Consider the following 25431-nt stretch of genomic DNA (forward strand, 5'->3'; position numbering starts at 1 on the left):
CAGTTAGCACGGTGGTAGTGCCACACAACACGATGGAGGGTGTCCTCAGTGTGAAGATGGGACTTCGTCTCCACAATGACTGTGCGGTGGTCACTACTACCAATGCTCTCATGGATAGATCCATCTGCGACAGGTAGATTGGTGAGGACGAGGTCAAGTAGGTTTTTCCCCTCGTGTTGGTTCTCTCGCTACCTGTCGCAGCCAGACTGGCAGCTATGTCCTTCAGGACTCGGCCAGCTCAGTCAGTAGTGGTGCTACCGAGCCACTCCTGGTGGTGGACATTGAATTCCTCACCCAGAGTACATTCTGTGCCCTTGGTACTCTCAGTGCTTCTTCCAAGTGGTGTTCAACATGGAGGAGTACTGATTCATCAGCTGAGGGAGGGCGGTAGGTGGTAATCAGCAGGAGGTTTCCTTGCCCGTGCTTGACCTGATGCCATGAGACTTCATAGGGTCTGGAGTCAATGTTGAGGACTGCCAGGGCCATTCCTTCCCGACTGTATACCACTGTGCCGCCACCCCTGGTGGGTCTGTCCTGCCGGTGGGACAGGACATACCCAGGGATGGTGATAGAGGAGTTTGGGACATTGGCTGAAAGGTATGATTCAGTGAGTATGACTGTGTCAGGCTGTTGCTTGACTAGTCTGGGGGACAGCTCTCCCAATTTTGGCACAAGTCCCCAGATGTTGGTGAGGAGGACTTTGCAGGGTCGACTGGGCTGGGTGTGCCATTGCCGTGTCTGTAGCCAGTGCGGAGGTCGATGCCGGGTCGTCCGTCGGGATTATTCTTATTGTTTTTGTAGCAGTTTGTTTTACAACTGAGTGACTCGCTGGGCCATTTCAGAGGGCAGTTAAGAGTCAACCATGTTGCTGTGGGTCTGGAGTCACATAGACCAGACCAGGTAAGGACGGCAGATTTTCTTTCCTAAAGGACATTAGTGAACCAGGTGGGTTTTTACGACAATCCGATAGTTTCATGGTCACCATTACTGATGGGATTTGAACACAGGTCTCCGGATCATTAGTGCAGGCCTCTGGATTACTAGTCCAGTAACATAACCACCATGCTACTGTTGCCGAGGATGATTCCAGGGATGAGGGACTTCAGTTGTGTGGATAGACTGGAGAAGCTGGGGTTGTTCTCCTTAGAGCAGAGAAGATTGAGGGGAGATTTGGTAGAGGTTTTCAAAACCCATGAGGGGTCTGGACAGAGTAGAGAGAGAATGTGTTCCCACTGGCAGAGGGGTCGAGAACCAGAGGACACAGATTTACCAAAGGCGACACGAGGAAAAACCTTTTTTACTCAGCAAGGGGTTAGGATCCGGAATGCAATGCCTGAATGGGTGGTGGAGGCAGACTCAATCACAGCTTTGAAAAGGGAGTTGGATAAGTACCTGAAGGAAAAGAAATTGCAAGGCTACGGGGAAAGGGCGGGGGAGTGGGACTAGCTGAAGGGCTACGGGGAAAGGGCGGGGGAGTGGGACTAGCTGAAGTGCTCTTGCAGAGAGCCGGCACGGGCTCGACGGGCCGAATGGCCTCCTACCGTGCTGTAACCATTCTATGGTTCTACCACCCGAGAGGATGGGCTACCTTTTACACATAATCGTCATCTGTTACTTTAAAACTACCACTGCCAAAATAAAGTTATTAAAATACTGCCGATCTGTCACAAACAGGGGCTTGATCACAGCATTAAACGTGATCCTATGGACTACTTAGCTGAATTTTTGTAAATAACCGTAGAAACCTGGTTGACACACAAAGGAAAGGGAGAGAGACTGCCTACGCTGGTCTCTCTTCCACTGAGCCCATACCCCAAAATGATGCTTTAGCCTTTGCTGAGTGAATGGGTGGTACAGTACTGGAACTAACCCTGGAAAGCCTACAGAAACACAAGACAGAGAGATGCAACAGAGCAAAGCCAGGGGATGTTAGTGTTAAACTTCACAATGAAATCAGTATCAGCAAGCAGACAAAGGCAGACTGGAGCAGCTACCACACCACTCATGCCTTGAGTATTACCAAGACTTAACTTTTACCAAGTTAACCGATTTTAGTTTTAATCTGAATTTGTTTACATCTTACTTTTTACTAAATGTGGTACCTTTTGCACAAGATCACACTCTTTGCCAGCCTGAATATCAGATAGCGCCTGTACATCATCAGCTGACCGATTCACTTCTGTGCCTGAATTTACAGATAAAGAGGGAAGCTTTTCTCTGCTCACTATTTTTAGCAAAACTGTAAACTCTAGTGTAAAAAATGAGTTTATCGTTCTGCTCTAAATAGCAGAGCAAATTCCCCCAATATGACAAAAACCTTACAACTAACATTGCTGCAGAATCCCTTAAGTTGCCCACTTGGTCCGACATTGTTATATTTTATGAAGCATCAATTCAGGGGAAACATTCCATTTTATTACACAGAACCCCAAACCAAATCTGCGCAAATGATCTTTCTACTTTCAACTGTATCGCTTTTATTAAATTTTACAATTAAAGAGGATATTGGATAAGTCCAAGTGCATTGTAATCAAATCTGAAGGGGGTCAGATGACATCAGACGACAATGGGAAACATTCTAAGTGTAACCCAGGGCCCTCTAATTGAATAGATGGAATAGTTATCGTTTATAAATGCACGTAGAGAGCATTCTCCTCAGCTACCTAAACTCAGCCAGGTGGAACAGGTGCTAGAATTGGCCTTAATGCCCCTAGGTTAGTGAGGGAAAATACATCATCCAGTAACTCCCGTTGGAGGGTGCATGTGTGTGGATGCTACGTGAAGTTAGGAGAGTGCCAGCTGCGATGTCCTGCACAGTTCAATAAAAGGCTGACATGCACACCCTGCTTACGAATGAAGCCATGGTGTGGAGATGCCGGAGTTGGACTGGGGTGGACAAATGTAAAAAGTCACACAACACCTGGTGTTGTGTGACTTTTTACGAATGAAGAACAGCCCTTTGGATGAGATTTAGAGAACAGCTGCACCCGAGGACTGTATCGTAGCACAAGTTGCCAGCTCCAGAATAGAAGAGCAGAAAATTTAAGGAGTGGAAGATAAATATTCTTAGTGTTACAGTACAGCCGATTTGCCCGATAGAGGCTTTCTTGTGCTGTTTAAAGGTCAGATCGCCAAACACAGAACCCACAGACACACCAGGATCAATAATACAGACTGTCAAATTGTTTATCATCCTGTATATGAAAACATTTTTATGCTTTAGGAAACTCCAACCCAGCAAAGATCCAACGGAACTGAATAACTTAAGGAAATCAGAAGGACCCCACTCTCACCTCCAACACTAATTCCTTAAATAAACCATAGCAACAACTTCATATAAAATGTGACTTTCTACTCTCTCTCCATCCCCAGGTTTTACCTGCATGAGCTCAGTAAATATTAACAAGATGCTGATGGTACCTATGGTTGTTAAGTTGCTGCTTTACAGGAGTGTATATATATTTTTTTACACTGGGTTCTAAGCAACTCTAAACTCAGTGTCTTGCACCAACAAATGATGCTCCCAATTAGCTGAAAGTATTCAAAATTATTTATAAAGCTTATACAAGTAAGCTTCTAAAACCTAGTAATGTTGGTTTGTTATTTTGTACAAAGTCTCTTTAATTTAATGCATTAGGTAGAACATGAAACTTGCATTGAGCGGTCAGACCAGCTGCCTCAGGCACAACACATCTGCTGAACTGAAACAACAAGGACATTGCTTAACATTTTGGCCTCAATCCCAGCCACAGTAGCTGATTAAATCAGGATCAGAAACAGGATGGCTGCTTATGAGAGAGGACTGATATCTGTAGATATATGTCACATTTAGGAGATATCGCACAGTTGAACAGCATCCTACAAAAGCTCCTCGGTGAAGGAATAACACTCTCTAAGCAGGCGATTTTTCAAAATGTTCGTGGAGATCATAGTTGGGGAGCAAAAGGAAAAGGAAAGACTATAATGTAGGGGAGGGGTATGGTAGGGTAAAATTGTATGTACTATCAAAAATAGCTACAGTCTCTGCAGATGTTCTGCTGGTTAACAGCTCCAGACCTGCTTTGTCCAAAGACTTGGAACTTGAAATGTCAGATTAAGACAGAGATGTGCATCAAGCCAAAAGTGATCTGACAATATTGTATACTGTATCTAACACCAACAGAAAAGACAGATGATCACATTTGCTGGAGATGCTGGGATGAATATTCAATGGAATTCAGTCTTCTAACTTCTTGTTTCTCAGTCACCTTGAGGCTCTGCCTTTTCTCTGCACAAATAGACTGAGGGAATTTTATTGGTCACTGCTAGTGAGGAGCCTTGATTTGATCTGTACGGCATCAATATACTAATTGCAGACACTTGTCTATTTAATCTCCAGTGCAAGCATTCTGGAGTGCTTCCGTTTGGTCTGATGTACGTTAAAAGCTCCAGAAAAAATCCTCACTGTGTATAATCTATTTTGTCTGGTATGGATCTCTCCAGGAAATCCAATGCTATTCATGTGGCCCAGTGGACAAAGTTCGGTACTGGCAGGCTACAGTTACAACAGCGCACTGGTGAAATAGTCAAACTGCGGAGCAGACCAACAATGCAAGAATCAGTGGATAACGTGAATAAAGCTAGGTCTCTGGCAAAAGTAGATGCAAGAGGAAAGGGGTATATAAAAGCAGTCAATATCAGATTATTAGTTATACATGCATACACGGTTGAACAAAGAGGGTATTTTGGAGAACAAAGTTTAGTAGAGCCTGGACATTACATTGCATCGCTTATCACAAAGTCAAGGTTAAAAGAGAAAAGATTGATAACAGAAATAGGACGGGTGGCATTTGGTAAAACAATCTAAAAATGAGTAAATATTAGGGTCCGTTGGTAAAGGAGTATTAGTAAAGCAGGTGGAATGCTGATGTGCATTGCTGTACTGTGTAGATGCAGATATGCAATGAATATAAATTTTGATGGTGGCCTCCATTTAGGTGTGATTAGGCTGGACATATTAAAGCTAAATATGATCAGAAAATGTTGGAATGTCAAGGAAGACATCAAAATAGTACCAAAGACTGATAGAATACATTTAATATATCTGTACACAGAAGGAGCAGGGCCACAGGATGAACAGAAGAAGCAGGAAGTTACAAGGCTCCACTTCACCAAGTTACAAACAGAATATGTTGGGACTTGGATTTCTTAAACTGTCCTGACCCCCAGGGAACACCCATTGAAAACACAATTCTTAAGCTTTCTGCTCCATTTCCCGTTGGGTTTGACAGTTACCCTTCCTCTCCTTGACCGAGCTGCTGATCATTTGGCGTGATCAATGGCTTGGGGAACGGGTCATACCCAACCTCTGTCCAGTGACTGTAGTCAGTGCAGGGCCCAAGGAGAAAAAGAACAGAGTTATAGGAAGAAAAAAACCTGAAATATTAATTAGGGATTCAGAGAATAAACACTAAAGACAGTTGGGAATTTCCACGACTTGAAAATGAATACAGGCTCACTAGACTAGTATCTGGACAATGGACCAGTGAATGTAATCCAGAGCCACGGTGTACTGACTGCACTGTGCTCCTACACATACAAAGCTTCTTATCCAAACTTTTTGCATATTGTCTTTGCTTAAACCCCATGGGGGAAAAATTCAGTTGTTTGCACCTCCCGTTAGCGCCTTAAGAGGGCGCTAATGGGGCGCAAAGCAACTAGCGCCCGGGTACGGCGATGTTTGCGTCGCTCGCGAAATTAACTAGACATTTTGCGGCGGCGCTAAACACTACCGCCATGATCTCCTGCGCCGGCAGATTATGACGTCAGTCGAGTGCACAATGCCCCGTTAGCGCCCCGGACCGGATATTGAGTGGCACCCCGTGCCTTACCGCTTGCCACCAGCAACGACAGGTTGAGGGGAGCGTTTTGCAGTCAGAAAGGGACTGGGGGAGCGCTATTTAAAGGCGACCGCTTCCTGCCTTTTTTTGTCGGTGACATTTTTGCACCACGCATTCTGAGAGAGAGAGAGAGAGAGAGAGAGAGAGAGACTGACTTCTGGAGAGTTTCAATGCGGTGTGAAGGGGTTTTGGGTACTGAGCAGCACTTTGCAGGTTTATTTTGATTTGCCCTTCCTTGCTTCGCCAGCGCTCTGAGGTAGCGCCTCGCTCCTCGGCCTTTGCGCCTTAAGACAGGTGTGAAGCGCCTGATTTAGCGCTCCAATCACCTCCAGGGGCGATAAAAGCCAAGTTTGCTGTCGGAGGCGATAATTAGCGCCAGGCGCTAAACTTTGCGCACGGCCGATAATGGCGCCCTAAACAGGACGATACTGAATTTTCCCCCCCATGGAGTATAAAGTACAGCAAGTAGGTTTTTCATTCGCATTATACTGGTGGGTCAATTGACGGCTGTCAGCGACTGGTCAAAATGTTTACTGGGTCTACTGTAATCTTTAATCCATGAATTCTCACCACAAACATAGAACATAAAGTCCTGTTAATACAGAGCTCACAAGAAGGTCTACACTACTGATGGAGTTTATGGTCACTCTGATGCAGCAAGGGTGCTCTGAAGAGGTCAGAATTAAGGTGTTATTGGGATTATGTTGAGAACACCTCATTCTACCTCTAACCTGCTCTGTGCTTAATGGGAAGAATTCAAACAGACTGTTAGCATTGCTGATTTATAGCCAGCATATAGCAGGAAATTTCCTTCTGGCAAGCAGTAAATTCTATACCCGACAGGGCAATTCAGACAGAGCTTTGCTCTGTATCTAATCTATGCTGTACCCAACCTGGAAGCACTTAATGCTAGCACTAGGTGAAAAAAAACCTGGGAAGTTTCATTCCCAATATTCATTAGCACATTGCTGTTTGTGGGAGCTTTCTGTGCGCAAATTGGCTGCCGCGTTTTCCACATTGCAACAGTGACTACACTCCAAAAGTACTTCATTGGCTGTAAAGCGCTTTGAGACGTCCGGTGGTCGTGGAAGGCGCTATAGAAATGCAAGTCTTTCTTTCTTTCTATTGACATTTCCCCCTCGTCCCACTGTGATGAATACAGATCAGCACGAAGGAAAATAAAAACAAAATATGGAGATTAACATTGCCAAAGTGTACACATTTTTTAAAACTCTAGTTTATAATATTCAGCGGTCAAGTTTCCAGAAAGTATGTGGTTGAAACAAGCATGTTTTGAAAGTCAAAGGCAAATTCTGTGCACGTAAGATTAAGGCAGGTGATTGTTTTACTCAAGTGGCCAGACCCAGGTTTTACTGCAGATTTCAGATATTTATTTTGAAACACACCCAACCCTTTCATACTCCTCCTTAAAGCCCAAAATAAAATCAGAAAATGCTGGAAATACATAGCAGGTCTATCAAAATCTGAAACTACAAAAGCCAGGTTAACATTTCAGCGAGGCCTTTGAGCAGAATGTAGTTCCTATAAGGAACCCCGCCGGAAACAGTAATTTTTCTTTAGTCTGTGCAGATGCTGACTGGCCTGCTCGGTATTTCCAAAACTTTAAGTTTATATTTCAGATTTCCAGCATTCGCACTTTTTCCCTTTTTAATTCTTAGAAGCCTAAAGCTTTGGCATTTGTCAACCCTATAGCAATTATTAAACCTGCCAAAGTGAACCTCCTGAGCCAGTGCTCCCAAATAAGCAACGGGTTGTGAAAGCTGGATCCAATGCCAGCCATCTCCTTTCTGTACTCTAATCGCCAGATCCGCAGACCCAGGACACACGGAATCCTGGCCTAACCTTTTCTTTTTGTTGCAGTGCAATAGTTAATACTCCTACCGTGACCCGGCTGTTGGTGCCTGGGTTCCCTCCCAGCCTGTAGTTGTTGTAGGCCAGATGACTGTATGGATTGTATCCCACAAACCCTGGGGTGCTGGGCATTTGCTGATGGAAACAAATGAGACAAAACACGAATGAGAATGAGTTCAAACAAGAAACACAGAAATGAAATGGTCAGCATACAAAAAAAGTGGCAAAAATTCAAACAAGTTATGGTTGCGCATGGAAAAGCACAGTTCTGTTGACTGCACTGCACTACTAAAACTAGTGTAATCCCCACTCTATCCTGAACACACACGGGTACAAACGGTTGAGTGCCCACAAGACATTCCCATCACCTCTCTGGCAACGTTCCTTCTGTGATTAGCCCAAGAGAAGGTTTTCCAAAAAGCAACGTGACCTTTGGACCCATTAAAAATGTCCCCTTTTCCATTTGTTGGCAAGCCACCTTGTTTCCACACAGTGATATGCACAGCAACCTAAGCAGGAGTGGAAATCAGTATCTATAATGGTCGAGGAGAACCCCCAACCGTAAATGTCAGCCAAGGAACGGCACCATTCAAGCAGTTAAATCTGGTGCCTTTTAGCTGAATGTCTGGTAGATCAGTTAAGACGCTATAACCGGCAACTTTGAAACGGACGTTAATGTAAATGGATAATGATTATCGCTTTTTGGCTGATGTAAGCGACTGCCTGTTTCAAACATGGATGTTTTAAGTGGTAAGGACTATATTTAATTGCCACATTTAGGTGTGATGCATCCTCCACTCAGACAAACACGGAACAAGATGAGGAGTGTATTGCTTCAGCATTTCAGTACATGAATTCGTTACAGGGTCTTGACAACCGCGCAGGATTTGTCACTAAGCAGCTCTTGAAATGCCTGGAGGTGGACAAACCCAACACAAAATATCCCAAAGAGTTGATACCATCACTCAGCCAATGCTGCTCCTCTTAAAAAGACCACCTGTGTGACAGAATTGTGATTTGCATACACCAGAAAAGCATTTATTAAAACATCCTCTGATAAGGAGGGTCACACTGACAAAGTACAGCACATGCATGACTGAAAACAACAAACAGAAATCATAACGCACTTAACAATCCTCCCAAAAATGTTCCAAAGTATTCAGTTACAAAATTACAGGGGCTAGATTGGCCATAACCCAGCAAATAGTATTCCTAATTACACTGGCACAGAGAGGATTCTGCTGTGAGGTCTCGACTGACTGGATGTCACTCTAACTGCCCACGAGGCAAGACAGGGCCTGGGTGACTCACCTGGAGGCAAGCAAGAGGCTTCCACTAAGTTTATGCTGGGTCTGCACGAGCACACCTTGGCTGCTCACGTACAGTCTAGGACTTTCCCCAGAGTGATTTTTGAAGTTAAACAATGAGGGATTCTTTTATCTTCCCATTTCTCACACAATGACATTTGTTTAAGAACTTTTTGAATCAATCAGATCAAATAACTACTTTTTAAATTTTTTTTTTTTTTTTTAAGTTTTACAGAAATTTATTATTGTAGCCATGGTGTGGAGATGCCGGTGTTGGACTGGGGTAGACAAATGTAAGAAGTCACACAACACCAGGTTATAATCCAACAGCTTTATCTGAAATCACAAGCTTTCGGAGCGCTGCTCCTTTGTCAGGTGAAGTGAAGAGATGCATATAGACACAGCTTATATAGTCAGAGAATAATGCCAGATGACTATATAAGCTGTGTCTATATGCATCTCTTCACTTCACCTGACGAAGGAGCAGCGCTCCGAAAGCTTGTGATTTCAAATAAAGCTGTTGGACTATAACCTGGTGTTGTGTGACTTCTTACATTTATTATTGTAACAACGCCTCTAAACGAAGACCCCAAAATTTTTTCCATAGCAGCGTTTCATTAGAGCCGGACTTCAAAAGAAGCACAAAAAACCTCAACTAAAACCACCCAGACTGGAACATCCCACCATCTACAAGGCACAAGTCAGGACTGTGATGGAATACTCTCCACTGCATGGATGAGTGCAGCTCCAACAACACTCAAGAAGCTCGACACCATCCAGGACAAAGCAGCCCGCTTGATGGGCACCCCATCCACCACCTTAAACATTCACTCCCTCCACCACCGGCGCTCCATGGCTGCAGTGTGTACCATCTACAAGATGCACTGCAGCAACTCGCCAAGGCTTCTTCGACAGCACCTTCCAAACCCGTGACCTCTTCCACCTAGAAGAACAAGGGCGGCAGGAGCATGGGAACGCCACCACCTCCAAGTCACGCACCAGCCTGACTTGAAAATATATCGCCATTCCTTCATCGCGCTGGAACTCCCTCCCGAACAGCACTGTAGGAGCACATTAACCTGACGGACTGCAGCTGTTCAAGAAAGCGGTTCACCACCACCTTCGAGGGCATTTAGTGATGGGCAATAAATGCTGGCCTTGCCAGTGACGCCCACATCCCATGAACGAATATAAAAAAAATTAGGCGGGGGCTCAAATCATAGTATCTAATTAATCATTCTGTATTTAACAAAAATACATGTCACAACATTGTCGGTTGTTCCAATCACGGTGTAAGGTGCAGTTCCCCATTGTACATGTGTCTGCTTTCTGTGAGTGGGCAGGCCTGGGCTGCCACTTCTCAGTATAAAAGGTGTAAAAACAAGCTGAACTGCCCTATTTCTCACAAGGCCCACAGGATTATTAACGCTTAGTGTTGCTATTAGCTCAAAGCCTGGGATACGGTAATTTGACAAGCAGGAGGTACATCTTCAATAAACTGTACATTACTATCTCTGGATATCTAAACAATAATCTTCATACACAAGCTTTCTCTCAATATATAGTTCACTTTTATCAATTCACAACCATGGTTGAGTTATTTTGCATTAATCACTAAGACATAGAGCACTGCAAGTTTAAAGCGTTCCCCACACATCAGTGAGCCTGCCAACAGCTCCGCCATGTTACTTTGCCGCACAGGCGTTATTCTTTGGTACACTCGATAAACAGCTGGCACACACACAGCATTACTCTGGAATCAGCACCATTTGCATATCCAAAATGTTTACTATATTACATTAAATATATTGACTGATATTAACTGATATGGTGCCCGCTGCACACATTGCTTAATCATACTTACATAGAAACATAGAAGATAGGAGCAGGAGATTCGGCCCCTCGAGCCTGCTTCGCCATTTAATGAGATCATGGCTGATCATCCAAATTCAGTACCCGGTCCCTGCTTTCTCCCCATACCCCTTGATCACTTTAGCCTCAAGAAATATATCCAACTCCTTCTTGAATATATTTAATGAATTGGCCTCAACTGCCTTCTGTGGTAGAGAATTCCACAGGTTCACCACTCTCTGGGTGAAGAAATTCCTCCTCATCCCTGTCCTAAATGGCTTACCCCTTATCCTTAGACTGTGACCCCTGGTTCTGGACTCCCCGACCGTCGGGAACATCCTTCCTGCATCTAGTCTGTCTAGTCCTGTTAGAATTTTATAAGTTTCAATGAGATCCCCTCTCATTCTTCTAAACTCCAGCGAGTATAAGCCCAATCTCTCCTCATACGTCATTCCTGCCATCCCAGGTATCAGCCTGGTGAATCTTCGCTGCACTCCCTCCATGGCAAGAACATCCTTCCTCGGATAAGGTGACCAAAACTGCACACAATACTCAAGGTGTGGTCTCACCAAGGCTCTGTACAACTGCAGCAAGACATCCTTGCTCCTGTACTAGAATCCTCTCGCTATGAAGGCCAACATACCATTTGCCTTCTTAACTGCCTGCTGCACCTGCATGCTTACCCTCAGCAACTGGTGCACAAGGATACCGAGGTCTTGTTGCACTTCCCCCTTCTCCCAATCTATTGCCGTTCAGATAATAATCTGCCTTCCTGTTTTTCCCACCAAAGTGGATATCCTCGCATTTATCCACATTATACTGCATCTGCCATGCATCTGCCCAATCACCCAACCTGTCCAAATCATCCTGGAGTTTCTCTGCATCCTCCTCACAGCACACGCGCCCACCCAACTTTGTGTCGTCTGCAAACTTGGAGATATTACATCTAGTTCCCTCGTCTAGATCATTTATATATATATATATTGTGAATGTGAATAGCTGGGGGGTCCTAGCACCAATCCCTGCGGTACCCCACTAGTCACTGCCTGCCACTCGGAAAAAGACCTGTTTATTCCAACTCTTTGCTTCCTGTCTGCCAACCAGTTCTCTATCCAAGACAGTACCTTACCCCCCAGTCCCATGTGCTTCAACTTTACACGCTAATCTCTTATGCAGGTCCTTATCGAAAGCCTTCTGAAAGTCCAAATACACCACATCTACTGGTTCTCCCTTATCTATTCTACCAGTTACATCCTCAAAAAATTCCAGTAGATTAGTCAAGCATGATTTACCTTTTGTAAATCCATGTTGACTTTGTCCGATCCTGTCACTGTTTTCCAAGGGCTCTGCTATTACATCTTTTATAATGGACTCTAGCATTTTCCCCACTACCGATGTCAGGCTTACCGGTCTATAATTCCCCGTTTTCTCTCTACCACCTTTTTTGAATAGTGGGGTAACATTAGCTACCCTCCAATCCATGGGAACTGTTCGAGTCTATAGAATTTTGGAAGATGACCAGCAACGCATCTACTATTTCTAGGGCCACTTCCTTAAGTACCCTAGGATGTAGATTATCAGGCCCTGGGGATTTATCGGCCTTCAATCCCGTCAATTTCCCCAACACCATTTTCCTACAAATACTGATTTCATTCAGTTCCTCCCTCTCATTAGACCCTATGTTCCCCGACATCTCTGGGAGGTTATTTGTGTCCTCCTTTGTGAAGACAGAACCAAAGTATGTATTTAATTGGTCTGCCATTTCTTTGTTCCTCATTATAAATTCCCCTGACTCTGACTGCAAGGGACCTACGCTTGACTTCACCAATCTTTTTCTCTTCACATATCTATAGAAGCTTTTACAGTCAGTTTTTATGTTCCCTGCAAGCTTACTCTCATATTCTATTTTCCCTTTCTTAATTAATCCCTTTGTCCTCCTTTGCTGCATCCTAAACTGCTCCCAATCCTCAGGTTTGCTGCTTTTTCTGGCCAATTTTTATGTCCTCGCCTTGGATCTTATGCTATCCCTAATTTCCCTCGTTAGCCACAGTTGAGTCACCTTTTTTGTTTTATTTTTATGCCAAACAGGGATGAACAAATTCTGTAGTTCATCCATGCGATCTTTAAATGTTTGCCATTGCCGATCCACCATCAACCCTTTAAGTAACGTTCCCCAATCCATCCTAACCAACTCACGCCTCATACCATCGTAGTTTCCTTTATTTAAATTCAGGACCCTAGTCTCCGAGTCAAATACTTCACTCTCCATCTTAATGAAGAATTCTATCATATTATAATCGCTCTGCCCCAAGGGGCCTCGCATAACAAGATTGCTAATTAATCCTTTCTCATTACATAAAACCCAGTCTAAGATGGCCTGATCTCTAGTTGGTTCCTTGACATATTGGTCCAGGAAACCATCCCGTATACACTCCAGGAATTCCTCCTCCACAGTATTGTTACTAATTTGGTTAGCCCAATCTATATGTAGATTAAAGTCACCCATGATAACTGCTGTGCCCTTATTGCACGCGTCTCTAATTTCCCGTTTAATGCCATCCCCAACCTCAGCATTACTGTTTGGGGGTCTGTATACAACTCCCACTAACATTTTCTGCCCCTTGGTATTTCTCAGCTCCACCCATACAGATTCCACATCATCAGAGCCAATATCCTTCCTTACTATTGTGTTAATCTCCTCTTTAACCAGCAATGCTACCCCACCACCTTTTCCTTTTTGACTGTCTTTCCTGAATATTGAATACCCCTGGATGTTGAATTCCCAGCCTTGGTCACGCTGGAGCCATGTCTCCGTAATCCCAATTATATCATATCCGTTTACATCTATTTGCGCAGCTAATTCATCCACCTTATTACAAATGCTCCTCACATTAAGACACGTCTTCAGGCTTGTTTTTTTTAACACTTAGACCTTTTAGAATTATTATTTACTGTGGCCATGTTTGATTTAAACCCTTGATTTCTCTGACTGCCACATTTGCTTTTCTCCTTCCTGTCTTTTGCTTCTATCCTTGCTTCCCTTTCCTCTGTCTCCCTGCACAGGTTCCCAACCGGTACTCAATTCCAAACTTGATAACACTTAAAAGTTTTACAGACACAAACTTGATTGACAGCACACAATGTAAACAGGTGTAGTCACAGTTTGGTCACCACTATAACTCGGCATCAATAAAGCAATGCATGAGCAATTTCAACAAAACCCCAACAAGCAAGTTACTTTGAAACTTTATTTTAAACATTAAAACATTGTGGAATTAAAGCAGTTTTAATACAATAGAGTCTCAAGTTCCAAATAGCAGACATGTTGCTGCTGTAATCTGATACACATTGTAACCAAGGGTTGGTTCAACGTCCCAACATTGGCCAGGACTTTGGATATACCATCCTACACGCTCTTCCGCATCCCCACTCCTCACCGGGTTCAAATCCAGAGTTAATGCAGTCTCATTCTTTCCCCAAGACTTCAGACTGTGGAACACCTTCTAGCACTCAAAAAAGGGACCTGGATAAGTATTTGAAAATGAAGAACATAAAAGGAAATAGGGGAAAGGACTGTGTAATGGGATGACAGTATATAGCTCCAGTTGAAGAGCTAGACCAGCACAGATACTTGCACGCTGCAATTTCTATGATCCTATAGTTTTCTGACCAGCATCATTCAACGCCAGCAGTAACCTATTTAAGGAGTGGGATTCGAACCCTTGCCGCCAGGGGGAGATTGCAACATGAAGGCTGTGGAAATAACCTTATCATAGAATAATTATGACACAGGAGGCCATTCGGCCCATCGTGTCCGTGCCGGTCGGAAAAGAGCTATCCAGCCTAATCCTACCTTCCCACTCTTGGTCCATAGCCCTGTAGGTTACGGCTCTTCAAGTGCACATCCAAGTACTTTTTAAATGTGATGAGGGTTTCTGCCTCTACCACCCTTTCAGCCAGTGAGTTTCAGACCCCCACCACCCTCTGGGTGAAATTTTTTTTCATCATCTCCCCTCTAATCCTTCTACCAACTACTTTAAGTCTATGCCCCCTGGTTCTTGACCCCTCTGCTAAGGGAAATAGGTCCTTCCTATCCACTCTATCTAGACCCCTCATAATTTTATACATCTCAATTAAATCACTCCTCAGTCTCCTCTGTTCCAAAGAAAACAACCCCAGCCTATCCAATCTTTCTTCATAGCTAAAGTTTTCCAGCCCTGGCAACATCCTCATAGAAACATAGAAGATAGGAGGAGTCGGCCATTCGGCCCCTCGAGCCTGCTCCGCCATTTAATGAGATCATGGCTGATCATCCAAATTCAATACCCTGTCCCGGCTTTCTCCCCATATCCCTTGATCCCTTTAGCCTTAAATATATCTAACTCCTTCTTGAATATATTTAATGAATTGGCCTCAACTGCCTTCTGTGGTAGAGAATTCCACAGGTTCACCACTCTCTGGGTGAAGAAATTCCTCCTCATCTCTGTCCTAAATGGCTTACCCCTTATCCTTAGACTGTGACCCCTGGTTCTGGACTGCCCCTGCATCTAGTCTGTCTAGTCCTGTTAGAATTTTATAAGTTTCAATGAGATCCCCTCTCATTCTTCTAAACTCCAGCGAATATAAGCCCAATCGACCCAATCTCTCCTCATTAATCTCCTCTGTACCCTCTCCAGTGCAGGGTCTGGTCTGGAGTCAGGTATAGGCCAGGCCAGGTGAGGATGGCAGATTTCCTTCCCTAAAAGGACCTTGGTGTCTGGCAAGCTGCAACCACAAGTTGACAAATTTCAAGTGAACTGTTCCCGTTATCCTGGGGAATGGTAGCATAGTGGTTATGTTACTGGACTATTAATCCAGAAGCTTGGACTAATGATCCGGAGACGAGAGTTCAAATCTCACCACGGCAGCTGGGAAATTTAAATTCAGTTAATTAAATAAATATGGAATAAAAAGCTAGGATTAGTAATGGTCGTAAAAACCCATCCGGTTCACGAATGTCCTTTAGGGAAGGAAATCTGTCGTCCTTACCTGGTCTAGCCTATATGTGACTCCAGACCCACAGCAATGTGGTTGACTCTTAACTGCCCTCTGAAATGGCCTAGCAAGTCACTCAGTTGTAAAAAAAAGCTACAAAAAATAATTTAAAAACCGGATGGACCACCCGGTATCAACCTTGGCACCAGTTACAGACACGACAACAGCACACCCAGCCCAGGCGACCCTGTAAAGTCCTCCTCACCAACATCTGGGGAGAGCTGTCCCACAGACTAGTCAAGCAACAGCCTGACATAGTCATACTCACAGAATCATACCTTTCAGCCAATGTCCCAACTCCTCCATCACCATCCCTGGGTATGTCCTGTTCCACCAGCAGGACAGATCCACCAGTGGTATACAGTCGGGAGGGAGTGGCCCTGGGAGTCCTCAACATTGACTCCTGACCCCATGAAGTTTCATGGCTTCAGGTCAAGCACGGGCAAGGAAACCTCCTGCTGATTACCACCTACCGCCCTCCCTCAGCTGATCAATCAATGTTGAACACCACTTGGAAGAAGCACTGGGAGTAGCAAGGGCACAGAATGTACCATCACCAAGAGTGGCTCGGGAGCACCACTACTGACCGAGCTGGCCAAGTCCTGCAGGACATAGTTGCCAGTCTGGGCCGCATGCGACAGGTGGTGAGAGAACCAACATGATGGGAAAAATCTACTTGACCCCGTTCTCACCAATCTACCTGTCGCAGATGCATCTGTCCATGACAGCATTTGTGCGGTGGTCACTGCACCGTCATTGTGGAGACGAAGTCCCATCTTCACACTGAGGACACACTCCATCGTGTTGTGTGGCACTACCACCGTGCTAAATAGGATAGATTCAGAACAGATCTTGCAGCTCAAAACTGGGCATCCATGAAGCACTGTGGGCCATCAGCAGCAGCAAAATTGTATTCCACCACAATCTGTAACCTCATGGCCCGGCATATCCCTCACTCTACCATTACCATCAAGCCAGGGGACCAACCCTGGTTTAATAAGGAGTGTAGAAAAGCATGCCAGGAGCAGCACCAGGCGTACATAAAAATGCGATGCCAACCTGGGGAAGCTGCAACACAGGACCACATGCATGCTAAAAAGCGGAATCAGCATGCTATAGGCAGAGCTAAGCGATCCCACAATCAACTGATCAGATCAAAGCTCTGCAATCCTGCCACATCCAGTCGTGAATGGTGTTAGACTATTAAACAACTAACGGGAGGAGGAGGAGGCTCAATGAATATCCCCCCATCCTCAATGATGGTGGAGCCCAGTGCAAAAGCCAAAGCTGAAGCGTTTGCAACCATCGTCAGCCAGAAGTGCCAAGTGGATGATCCATATCGGCCTCCTCCTGAGGTCCCCACCATCACAGAAGCCAGTCTTCAGCCAATTCGATTCACTCCACGTGGTATCAAAAACAGCTGAGCGCACTGGATACAGCGAAGGCTATGGGCCCTGACAACATCCCGGATGTCGTGCTGAAGACTTGTGCTCCAGAACTAGCCAAGCTGCTCCAGTACAGCTAGAACACTGGCATCTATCCGACAATGTGGAAAACTGCCCAGGTATACCCTGTCCACAAAAAGCAGGACAAATCCAATCTGGCCAATTACCGCCCCATCAGTCTACTCTCAATCATCAGCAAAGGTGGAAGGTGTTGTTGACAGTGCTATCAAGTGGTACTTACTCACCAATAACCTGCTCACCGATGCCCAGTTTGGGTTCTGCCAGAACCACTCGACTCCAGACCTCATGACAGCCTTGGTCCAAACATGGACAAAAGAGCTGAATTCCAGAGGTGAGGGGAGAGTGACTGCCCTTGACATCAAGGCAGCATTTCAGAGAGTGTGGCATCAAGGAGTCAATGGAAATCAGGGACAAATTCTCCACTGGCTGGAATCATACCTAGCACAAAGGAAGATGGTTGTGGTGGTTGGAGGTCAATCATCACAGCCCCAGGACATCGCTGCAGGCGTTCCTCAGGGCAGTGCCCTAGGCCCAACCATCTTCAGCTGCTTCATCAATGACCTTCCCGCCATCATAAGGTCAGAAGTGGGGATGTTCGCTGATGACTGCAGTATTCAGCGCCATTCGCAACTCCTCAGATAATGAAACAGTCCATGCCCGCATGCAGCAAGATCTGGACGACATTCAGTCTTGGGCTGATAAGTGGCAGGTAACATTCGCGCCACACAAGTGCCAGGCAATGATTATCTCCAACAAGTGATAGTCTAACCATCGCCCCTTGACATTCAACGGCATTACCATCGCCGAATCCCCCACCATCATCATCCTGGGGGGGGGGGGGGGGTCACCATTGACCAGAAACTTAACTGGACCAGCCACATAAATACTGTGGCTACAAATGCAGGTCAGAGGCTGGGTATTCTGTGGCGAGTGTCTCACCTCCTAAATCCCCAAAGCCTTTCCACCATCTACAAGGCACAAGTCAGGAGTGTGATGGAGTACTCTCCACTTGCCTGGATGAGTGCAGCTCCAACAATACTCAAGAAGCTCGACACCATCCAGGACAAAGCAGCCCGTTTGATTGGCACCTCATCCACCACCTTAAACATTCACTCCCTCCACCACCGGCGTACCGTGGCTGAAATGTGTACCATCTACAAGATGCACTGCAGCAACTTACCAAGGCTTCTTCGGCAGCACCTCCCAAACCCGCAACCTCTACCATCTAGAAGGACAATGGCAGCAGGCGCATGGAAACACCACCACCTCCAAGTTCCCCTCCAAGTCACACACCATCCTGACTTGGAAGTATATCACCGATCCTTCATCGTCGCTGGGTCAAAATCCTGGAACTCCCTCCCGAACAGCACTGTGGGAGCACCTTCACCACACGGACTGCAGCGGTTCAAGGCGGCGGCTCACCCCCACCTTCTCAAGGGCAACTAGGGATGGGCAATAAATGCTGGCCTTGCCAGCGATGCCCATATCCCATAAATGAATTTTTAAAAACTGGAAAAATTCTGTTGCATCTAGTGCACAATTAAAATCTTGCCCAGAAATAACTGCACAGCTTTGGTTAAGTAACTGACAGTCACAGTAAATCAATGGAAATATGAATACTACCACAGTTAAGATCTGAAGGAGTCAAAACTTGCTCTAGTTAAATGTTGGCAAAACTGAAGCCATTCTCTTCAGCTTCTGCAAAGTCCCACACCACCTCCAGCCTCGACGACTCCTCCCTCCTCAGCCTAGCGCAGAAGTGTGGAACCTTGGCGTGTTGTTACACCTCGAGTTCAGATCCCTTTCCCCACATCTGAATCGTCACCAAGATCGTTTTGTTTCGCCCCCACAGCAATACCTGCCTTTGCCCCCACCTCCCCTCTCAACAGCATGAATTTACAGTTTCCACTGTGATCACATTACAGGTAGACTTTGCTAACATTCTCTTTGCCAGTCTCCCCATTTCTGCAATTCATAAGCTACAAGTCGTCCAGAATACCACGGTCCGTGTTCACACCTGCACGGAGGCAGAACCATCCTTGCCAAGCTTCCCATGTCTCAGAAAGTCAACCCTGCATTCCTCCATAGCCTCCTCCAGCCTCGTGTCCCCGCGCACACCCTCCGACCCTACATCTCTCTCACTCCCCATTCCACTACCAGCAGCCACTCCTTGCCCCCCCCCCCCCACCCCTGCTATTCACCACGTTGGAAGGTGCTCAGAGATGTCCCTGTATGCAAGAAGTGCTATAAAATATATGTTGCAGATTTAAAAAGTATCTGCATGTGATATTTGTTAGTCATAAATTTCTAATGCACGTCAACAACTACTGCAGTTACAATAATGAGGGGCAAACTTGTTAAATAGTCAGAAAATAAATATAGCTTAGCCACACGAGAATAAGGGAGCTGTGGCGAGTATGAAAATCCCCAGGCACCAATTTCTTAATCCATGGTCAGCTTCACCCCACTTTGTGCAGTGGCCCATTCACTGTGCCAGTATTTCAAAAAGATAAACCGGTGCAGGCACAATATCTACAAATATTAGACGTTGGGTCTATACGTAGTATGCATATACTTTTTTGGGGCCAATTTTCTATCCTTTCTCCTGAAAGTGCTGACTCTACAGATCCCAGCAGCCCTCCGACACCGTGCTAAAGGGGCAATTCTTCATGCGTAAGCCTAGTAAGACATTAACTACTGGTAGGCACCAGAGACAAACTCAATTCCATTCTCACCGTCCTATTGAGGAGAAATTTGGACTAGTCTCTGAAACATTTGCCTGTTGTGAAGCAGCCATATACCGACACTGGAGAGGGTACAGAGAGCAGCAACAACACCGATACCCAGTTGTGAATGAGAGAAGGCACAAGGAAAGAACCCACAGCCTTACAACGTAGAAAGAAAAGCCCCAAATAAAGTATACAAGTTATTATTAAATGATATATCTAGATCAGGCAAATCTAGAATATTGCTTCACAAGTAAGCCAGGGAAGTGGAATCAGAGGACAAACAGAAATGAGTGAAAAAAATCAATTTAAAATAGATATGAAGAACTATTCTCAAAAAGGCAGCATAGTGGAGGCCAATACATCAGGATGCGAAGAGCAGACAGGATACTCGAAAGATCGGCTCAATGGGCTGAATGGCTTTCTCTTCCTTAAGGACTTCATGCATCACGCAGTTTTGTTGGGTGAAGTTTCAGGGGCACGGGACCAGGATTTCAGAAAAGTAGGAGACTGTGAGCTGAACGGTGTGATATTTGAAGAGTTTAAGTGCTTCACAGGTTATCCTTCCCGGTTAAAACACTCACCCTAAAGATCAGAGCTCGGTGCCAATTTAAGTGAACTGGGAAGCAAAACAGTAAGTTGCGGCACAGACAAATAGCCTATGTTTTCCGATCTGTGTTATTTTAACGCTAACAGTAATCGCTTAATTTTAAATGGGTTATCATCGGCAATACAATAACGCTAATCAGAAGATCTAGGCTACAATGTAGCCACAAACGGAACAATAACTCCTTACAGAGCTAAACCTTCTCTCTTTCACTCCGCTCCCCATTTTATTTAAACAGCTGGAGTGCGGTATAACAACCAACAAAGCTGGATATAGGTTATCATCATATTTTCAGCTCTAGTTCATTCTCTTTAACACCTGTTGGAAATTTTAATCCCACTAAAGGTAGGGCCAATTGAAATAAAAGTGACAGGGCGCAATTTTCTCTTTTGTATCTAAAGCTGAATTGTATTCTCTTTTATATCCAACGTAGTCACTGTAAAACAGGGAGTGTACTTCACAACAGCAGGGATATAGCGTTTACACTTTCAACTGCCACTGTTCCTCTTACAAACTGTTAATGTGATGAATTCTGACAACAGGTTTTGGTGAAGGCCGTTTACACAGCCTCTGGGAGAAAAAACCCATCTCTTCACAAGAGGCACCCAGCTGCTGTTAGGGGATCACTGTACCATGACATATAGCAGTAGGATGGAGACTGGCACTCACAATTCCACACGTAGAACAACTGTGCTACAGGGTAGTGGTCAGGTATCCCTCTGTGCAAACAGAGATTATAACAGAAGGTGAATCTACCCCAGGATGTTCTCACACTCCTCTTAATGGCTGGTTGCAAAATCTGCGATGGAAGATCCCTGCCAGCAAGTCACCTGCCCAGCCAGTCACTCAGAGTGCTGGTGCAAGAGGACTAAAACAAAAAGAATAAATCAAATGAAGTCACGGAGCAGGAAAGAGGACTCAATACTATGGTTCACCGCACAAGGGCCAGTTTATTATGGGAAACACACAGTAATAACAGAAAACGCTAACAATATACAGATCAGTCAGCATCTGAAAGAGAAAGGCTGGTTGCACGTTCGTATCAGAACATTTTTGATGATGGTCCCACTCGAAATGTAAACTTACTGTATTTCCTTTACAGATCCTGATGGCCCAGTTGTAGATTTCCAGCATTCCCCATTTTGAATTCAGATATATCCAACATTCATGTTTTAAAAATCTCTACAGCGTACCCAGTACTTTCCATATTATAGATTAATGAAGCTTCATAATACGATGCAGCATCACACCGCACTTTCCTGAGACACACTATAATGTTTGCCAAATCATTTTCTGTTTAATACACAAGCAAACACTTCAGTCTCTGAAAGGTAACAACATTCTGGTATCCATACGCCTTCCCAAAAACACAACCATGGTATTACGAGAGCATGGGGTTTTAAATGTGCTCAAAATGATTTTCAACAGGTTGCACATGGGCCAGTTCCCGATAGCAAAGCCAGGAGGTGACTGCACCAAATCACGAATCGATACCTCCTATAGACGCACTCCAGTGTCACACTGGCATCAGTCTGGGAACAGATCGCCTGTCCAAGCTCTTGGTCAGGGAATGGAACACAAAACCATTCCAACGTTGCGATCATTCGAGACAGCAACACACCTAAACTTGTAATTCCTAGATTTCAAACCACAAATACAAAACTGTAACTATGTCCTAAAATTAGAGGTTTAGATCCCAACTCTCCATGAGTAACATTACTTTGACAATTGTATCATTGCACAAGTAAAACGAGGACAAGAATGGAACCTCGTTCATTGCAAATGGCAAATATATAAAAGCGTAGTTTGAAATACTTTTGGAATGAAACTTCTCCTCCTCCCCCCCCCCCACCCCCAAATGCACTGGCATTTGAAACTTGGTGGTCAAAAGATCTACTGGTTCAGACGCAATCCAGCAGCTGCTACCGCTATGAAACTTCAATGCAATGAAACTTCAATGCAATGGTAATTAACAACCACAACCTCAAAAGGTCAGACGAACCAGCAGCCACACTGAACCCTCTTTATTCATTCTTGGAATGTGGACAACACTGCGAAAGCCTTGCTTGGTTGCCCTGAGAGATGGTGGGCCATCTATTGTTCCATAATGATTATTTTGTACAACCGAGTGCTTTTAGGACACTTCTGAGAACATTAAGAATGAGCCACAGAGTTTGGACTAGAGTTCCAAAGTTATCTTCTCCAGGAATGGCTAATGTAACAGTCACACACCATTTAACCAAAATGATACTTCAGTCTATTTCTATTCTATTTTCTTGGTCAAATCAAACCTTCTGGCACAGGCTGTTATAGTAATATCCACAGCAGAAACATTTTACTGCTCAATCACCATACACTACACTACCATCTGCACATACTCCACACCCCTCCTGCTACCAACTTACACATATGCTGCCCCACCCAACCCCCTTGCTACCTCCAACCCACCTTCTAGCTAAGAGAGATTGTATATAAAAGCCTCTCACTGTAATTAGAAAGCCTTAACTGTATTTAATATCAGCAAAAAAATTCTGGCAAGGCAAAGACAAAAACTGGAGCAAAAATAATTCACACAAATCTCATCATTAAGATTTTAAAGTAACACAGCCAATGCAAGATTGCATCTTTCTGCTTTGATGTACTTCAAGTATTTCTTATGTCAATACATTAATTCCTCTTTATTTTATGTAATTAATATTTTATCTCTATTTAATAGATAAGGAGCTTGGCACAGCTACAAGTGCACACACTTTACTCTTACTCCCACTCACGCTCCATGACCAAGAGGTGCTGGAGGCCATTTGGTAATGTACAGGACCTTGTGCCAGGCACCAAATCCCTCCTCAGGATGTCTCAGACAGCAAAGGTAAACCACCTGCAATGGCAACACTTGCGTAAGGCTCTGGCTGAGGTCTGGCTGAAACCTTAACCCGCCAGTACAAGCCAGCATTGCATTTTCGCCATCTGAGAATCATCTGTGTTGACCATTATTTTTGCAAACATTTTTCAACATACAATATTTTTTTTTAAATAATTCATGAAAACAAATATAAAGACTTACAGTGGTGGGAGCAGGGGCAGGAGGCGGTGCGTAAGACGGTCTTTCTGTAATAAAGCCAAAAAAAACCCACAAAATTAAAACACAAAGCTCAACTGTAGTGCCTGCCATCTGCCTGGCTGAGATAGGGTCTAAAACAAAGACCTGCCTGGTTAGAATGGCTCAGCGAGTTACTGGGCAGACACTGTAATCTTTAGATGATCTTTAGAACAGGCTCTATTGGGCGTCGATGGCAATGCCAGCATCTATTGCCCATCCCTAAATGGGCTTGAGAAGTTGGTGGTGAGCCGCCTCATACAACTGAGTGGACAGCAGGATTCCTTCCCTAAAGGGGATTAGTGAACCAGATGGGTTTTTGCAACATTTCATGGTCACCATTACTGATACTAGCTTTTTATTCCAGATTTATTTGAACTCCGTTCTCCAGATCATTAGTCCAGGCCTCTGGATTTCTAGTCCAGTAACAGAACCACTCTGCTCCCATACCCCTATAGTCCAAGGATCCTACACAGTATGCTTTACTCAATTTGGAGTCGAAAGTTCCCTCCAAACTAAAGTGACACAGACAAGAGAATCCTGGATCAAAACCTGGAGTCTAACTACTAGAAACTTAAATTAATTTGGCTCCCAATATACTCTAGAATCATAAGCACACAAACCCTATGATTAAAAACATCTGTACACAGTGCAGTTTTTTAAAGTTTTTGTAAGGCTACAGTTCATCACCCAATGCCTGGCAATAGGGAACAGCTGATGAACTGTGGAACAACAGCACGACACTGCCCCACAACTTGACGTCATCTCAAAGCACTTCCCAAAACAGTTTTTACGCGGAGGGATTTACTAGCTCCTATTACATTGTCACATCAAAAGTCTGCTGCACTAGTATGATGCATTTATTTCCATTCCAAGCTATTTTTGCGGCCTCCTTGAATGAGATGAGTAATTTAGTGTCAATCTGTATTGACTTTATGGGTAGTTTAATGTTGCGGACTCATGCCCATTACAAAAACAGGCTGAGATTGCTATAAACTCAGTCACATAGGATTCTTGGTCTGCAGGGAGAAGACTTTGATCCAATCTGTCTGGACTGGATTTGAATCCAAAGTCCTGGATTGTTACTAACTGGACTACTCTGCTTCACAAAATGGGTCCAACAAAATTAAAACATCACTCATCGTAGTTTATTACTGGAATGAAGGAAATGCAAAATCTGTTGCATTCATTTACAGAGAAATCGGAAGTTAGGGTTAGTTGGTAAAGTGCTTCCAAACTAAATCTAAAATAAATGGACACAGCAGCTTTCAACAGCTCCACTTTGGTCTTACACATTCCGCTTTACTCTTTCTCCCGACAGTGCTGACTTTTATTGGTGTACAGTCCCACAGACTCCGCCTACCCTCTGGCACCTTACTCATGCCTAGACAACCAGGCTATTCGACGCAGCAGCATCACAGTCAGGTCTGACCCTGTCCTAACCCGAGGTTCACACATGCACTTTTCAGCAGGAACTCTGGAGCAGCAATTAGACGGTAGAAAAATGTTCAACTCATTCTTTTCCCCCCCTCCTTAAATTGGAAGGAAGTCCTACCACACGATTATCAATATCAACTGTTTAACTATGGTGGGAG

At 44.5% G+C, this 25431-nt stretch overlaps 1 protein-coding gene across 7 annotated transcripts in view; it reads right to left on the reverse strand.

Moving 5' to 3' along the window:
* The window catches only part of smarce1 (SWI/SNF related BAF chromatin remodeling complex subunit E1), an 81934-nt gene that overhangs the window by 49923 nt on the left and 6580 nt on the right, over nt 1–25431 (reverse strand). For 6 of the 7 annotated variants that reach the window (XM_085966084.1, XM_085966081.1, XM_085966079.1 and 3 more), the window contains exons 3-4: nt 23804–23847; nt 7782–7886 (exon numbers count right to left, since the gene is read on the reverse strand). In XM_085966084.1, the coding sequence (XP_085822210.1) occupies nt 7782–7886; nt 23804–23847 (149 nt within the window). The remainder of the gene's footprint in view (nt 1–7781; nt 7887–23803; nt 23848–25431) is intronic. The other variant, XM_085966085.1, reaches the window with a different exon arrangement.

This window comes from Somniosus microcephalus, chromosome 24 (assembly GCF_052327205.1).
Source record: "Somniosus microcephalus isolate GS21.2 chromosome 24, FLI_Smic_1.0, whole genome shotgun sequence".
NCBI classification, from domain to species: Eukaryota; Metazoa; Chordata; class Chondrichthyes; order Squaliformes; family Somniosidae; genus Somniosus; species Somniosus microcephalus.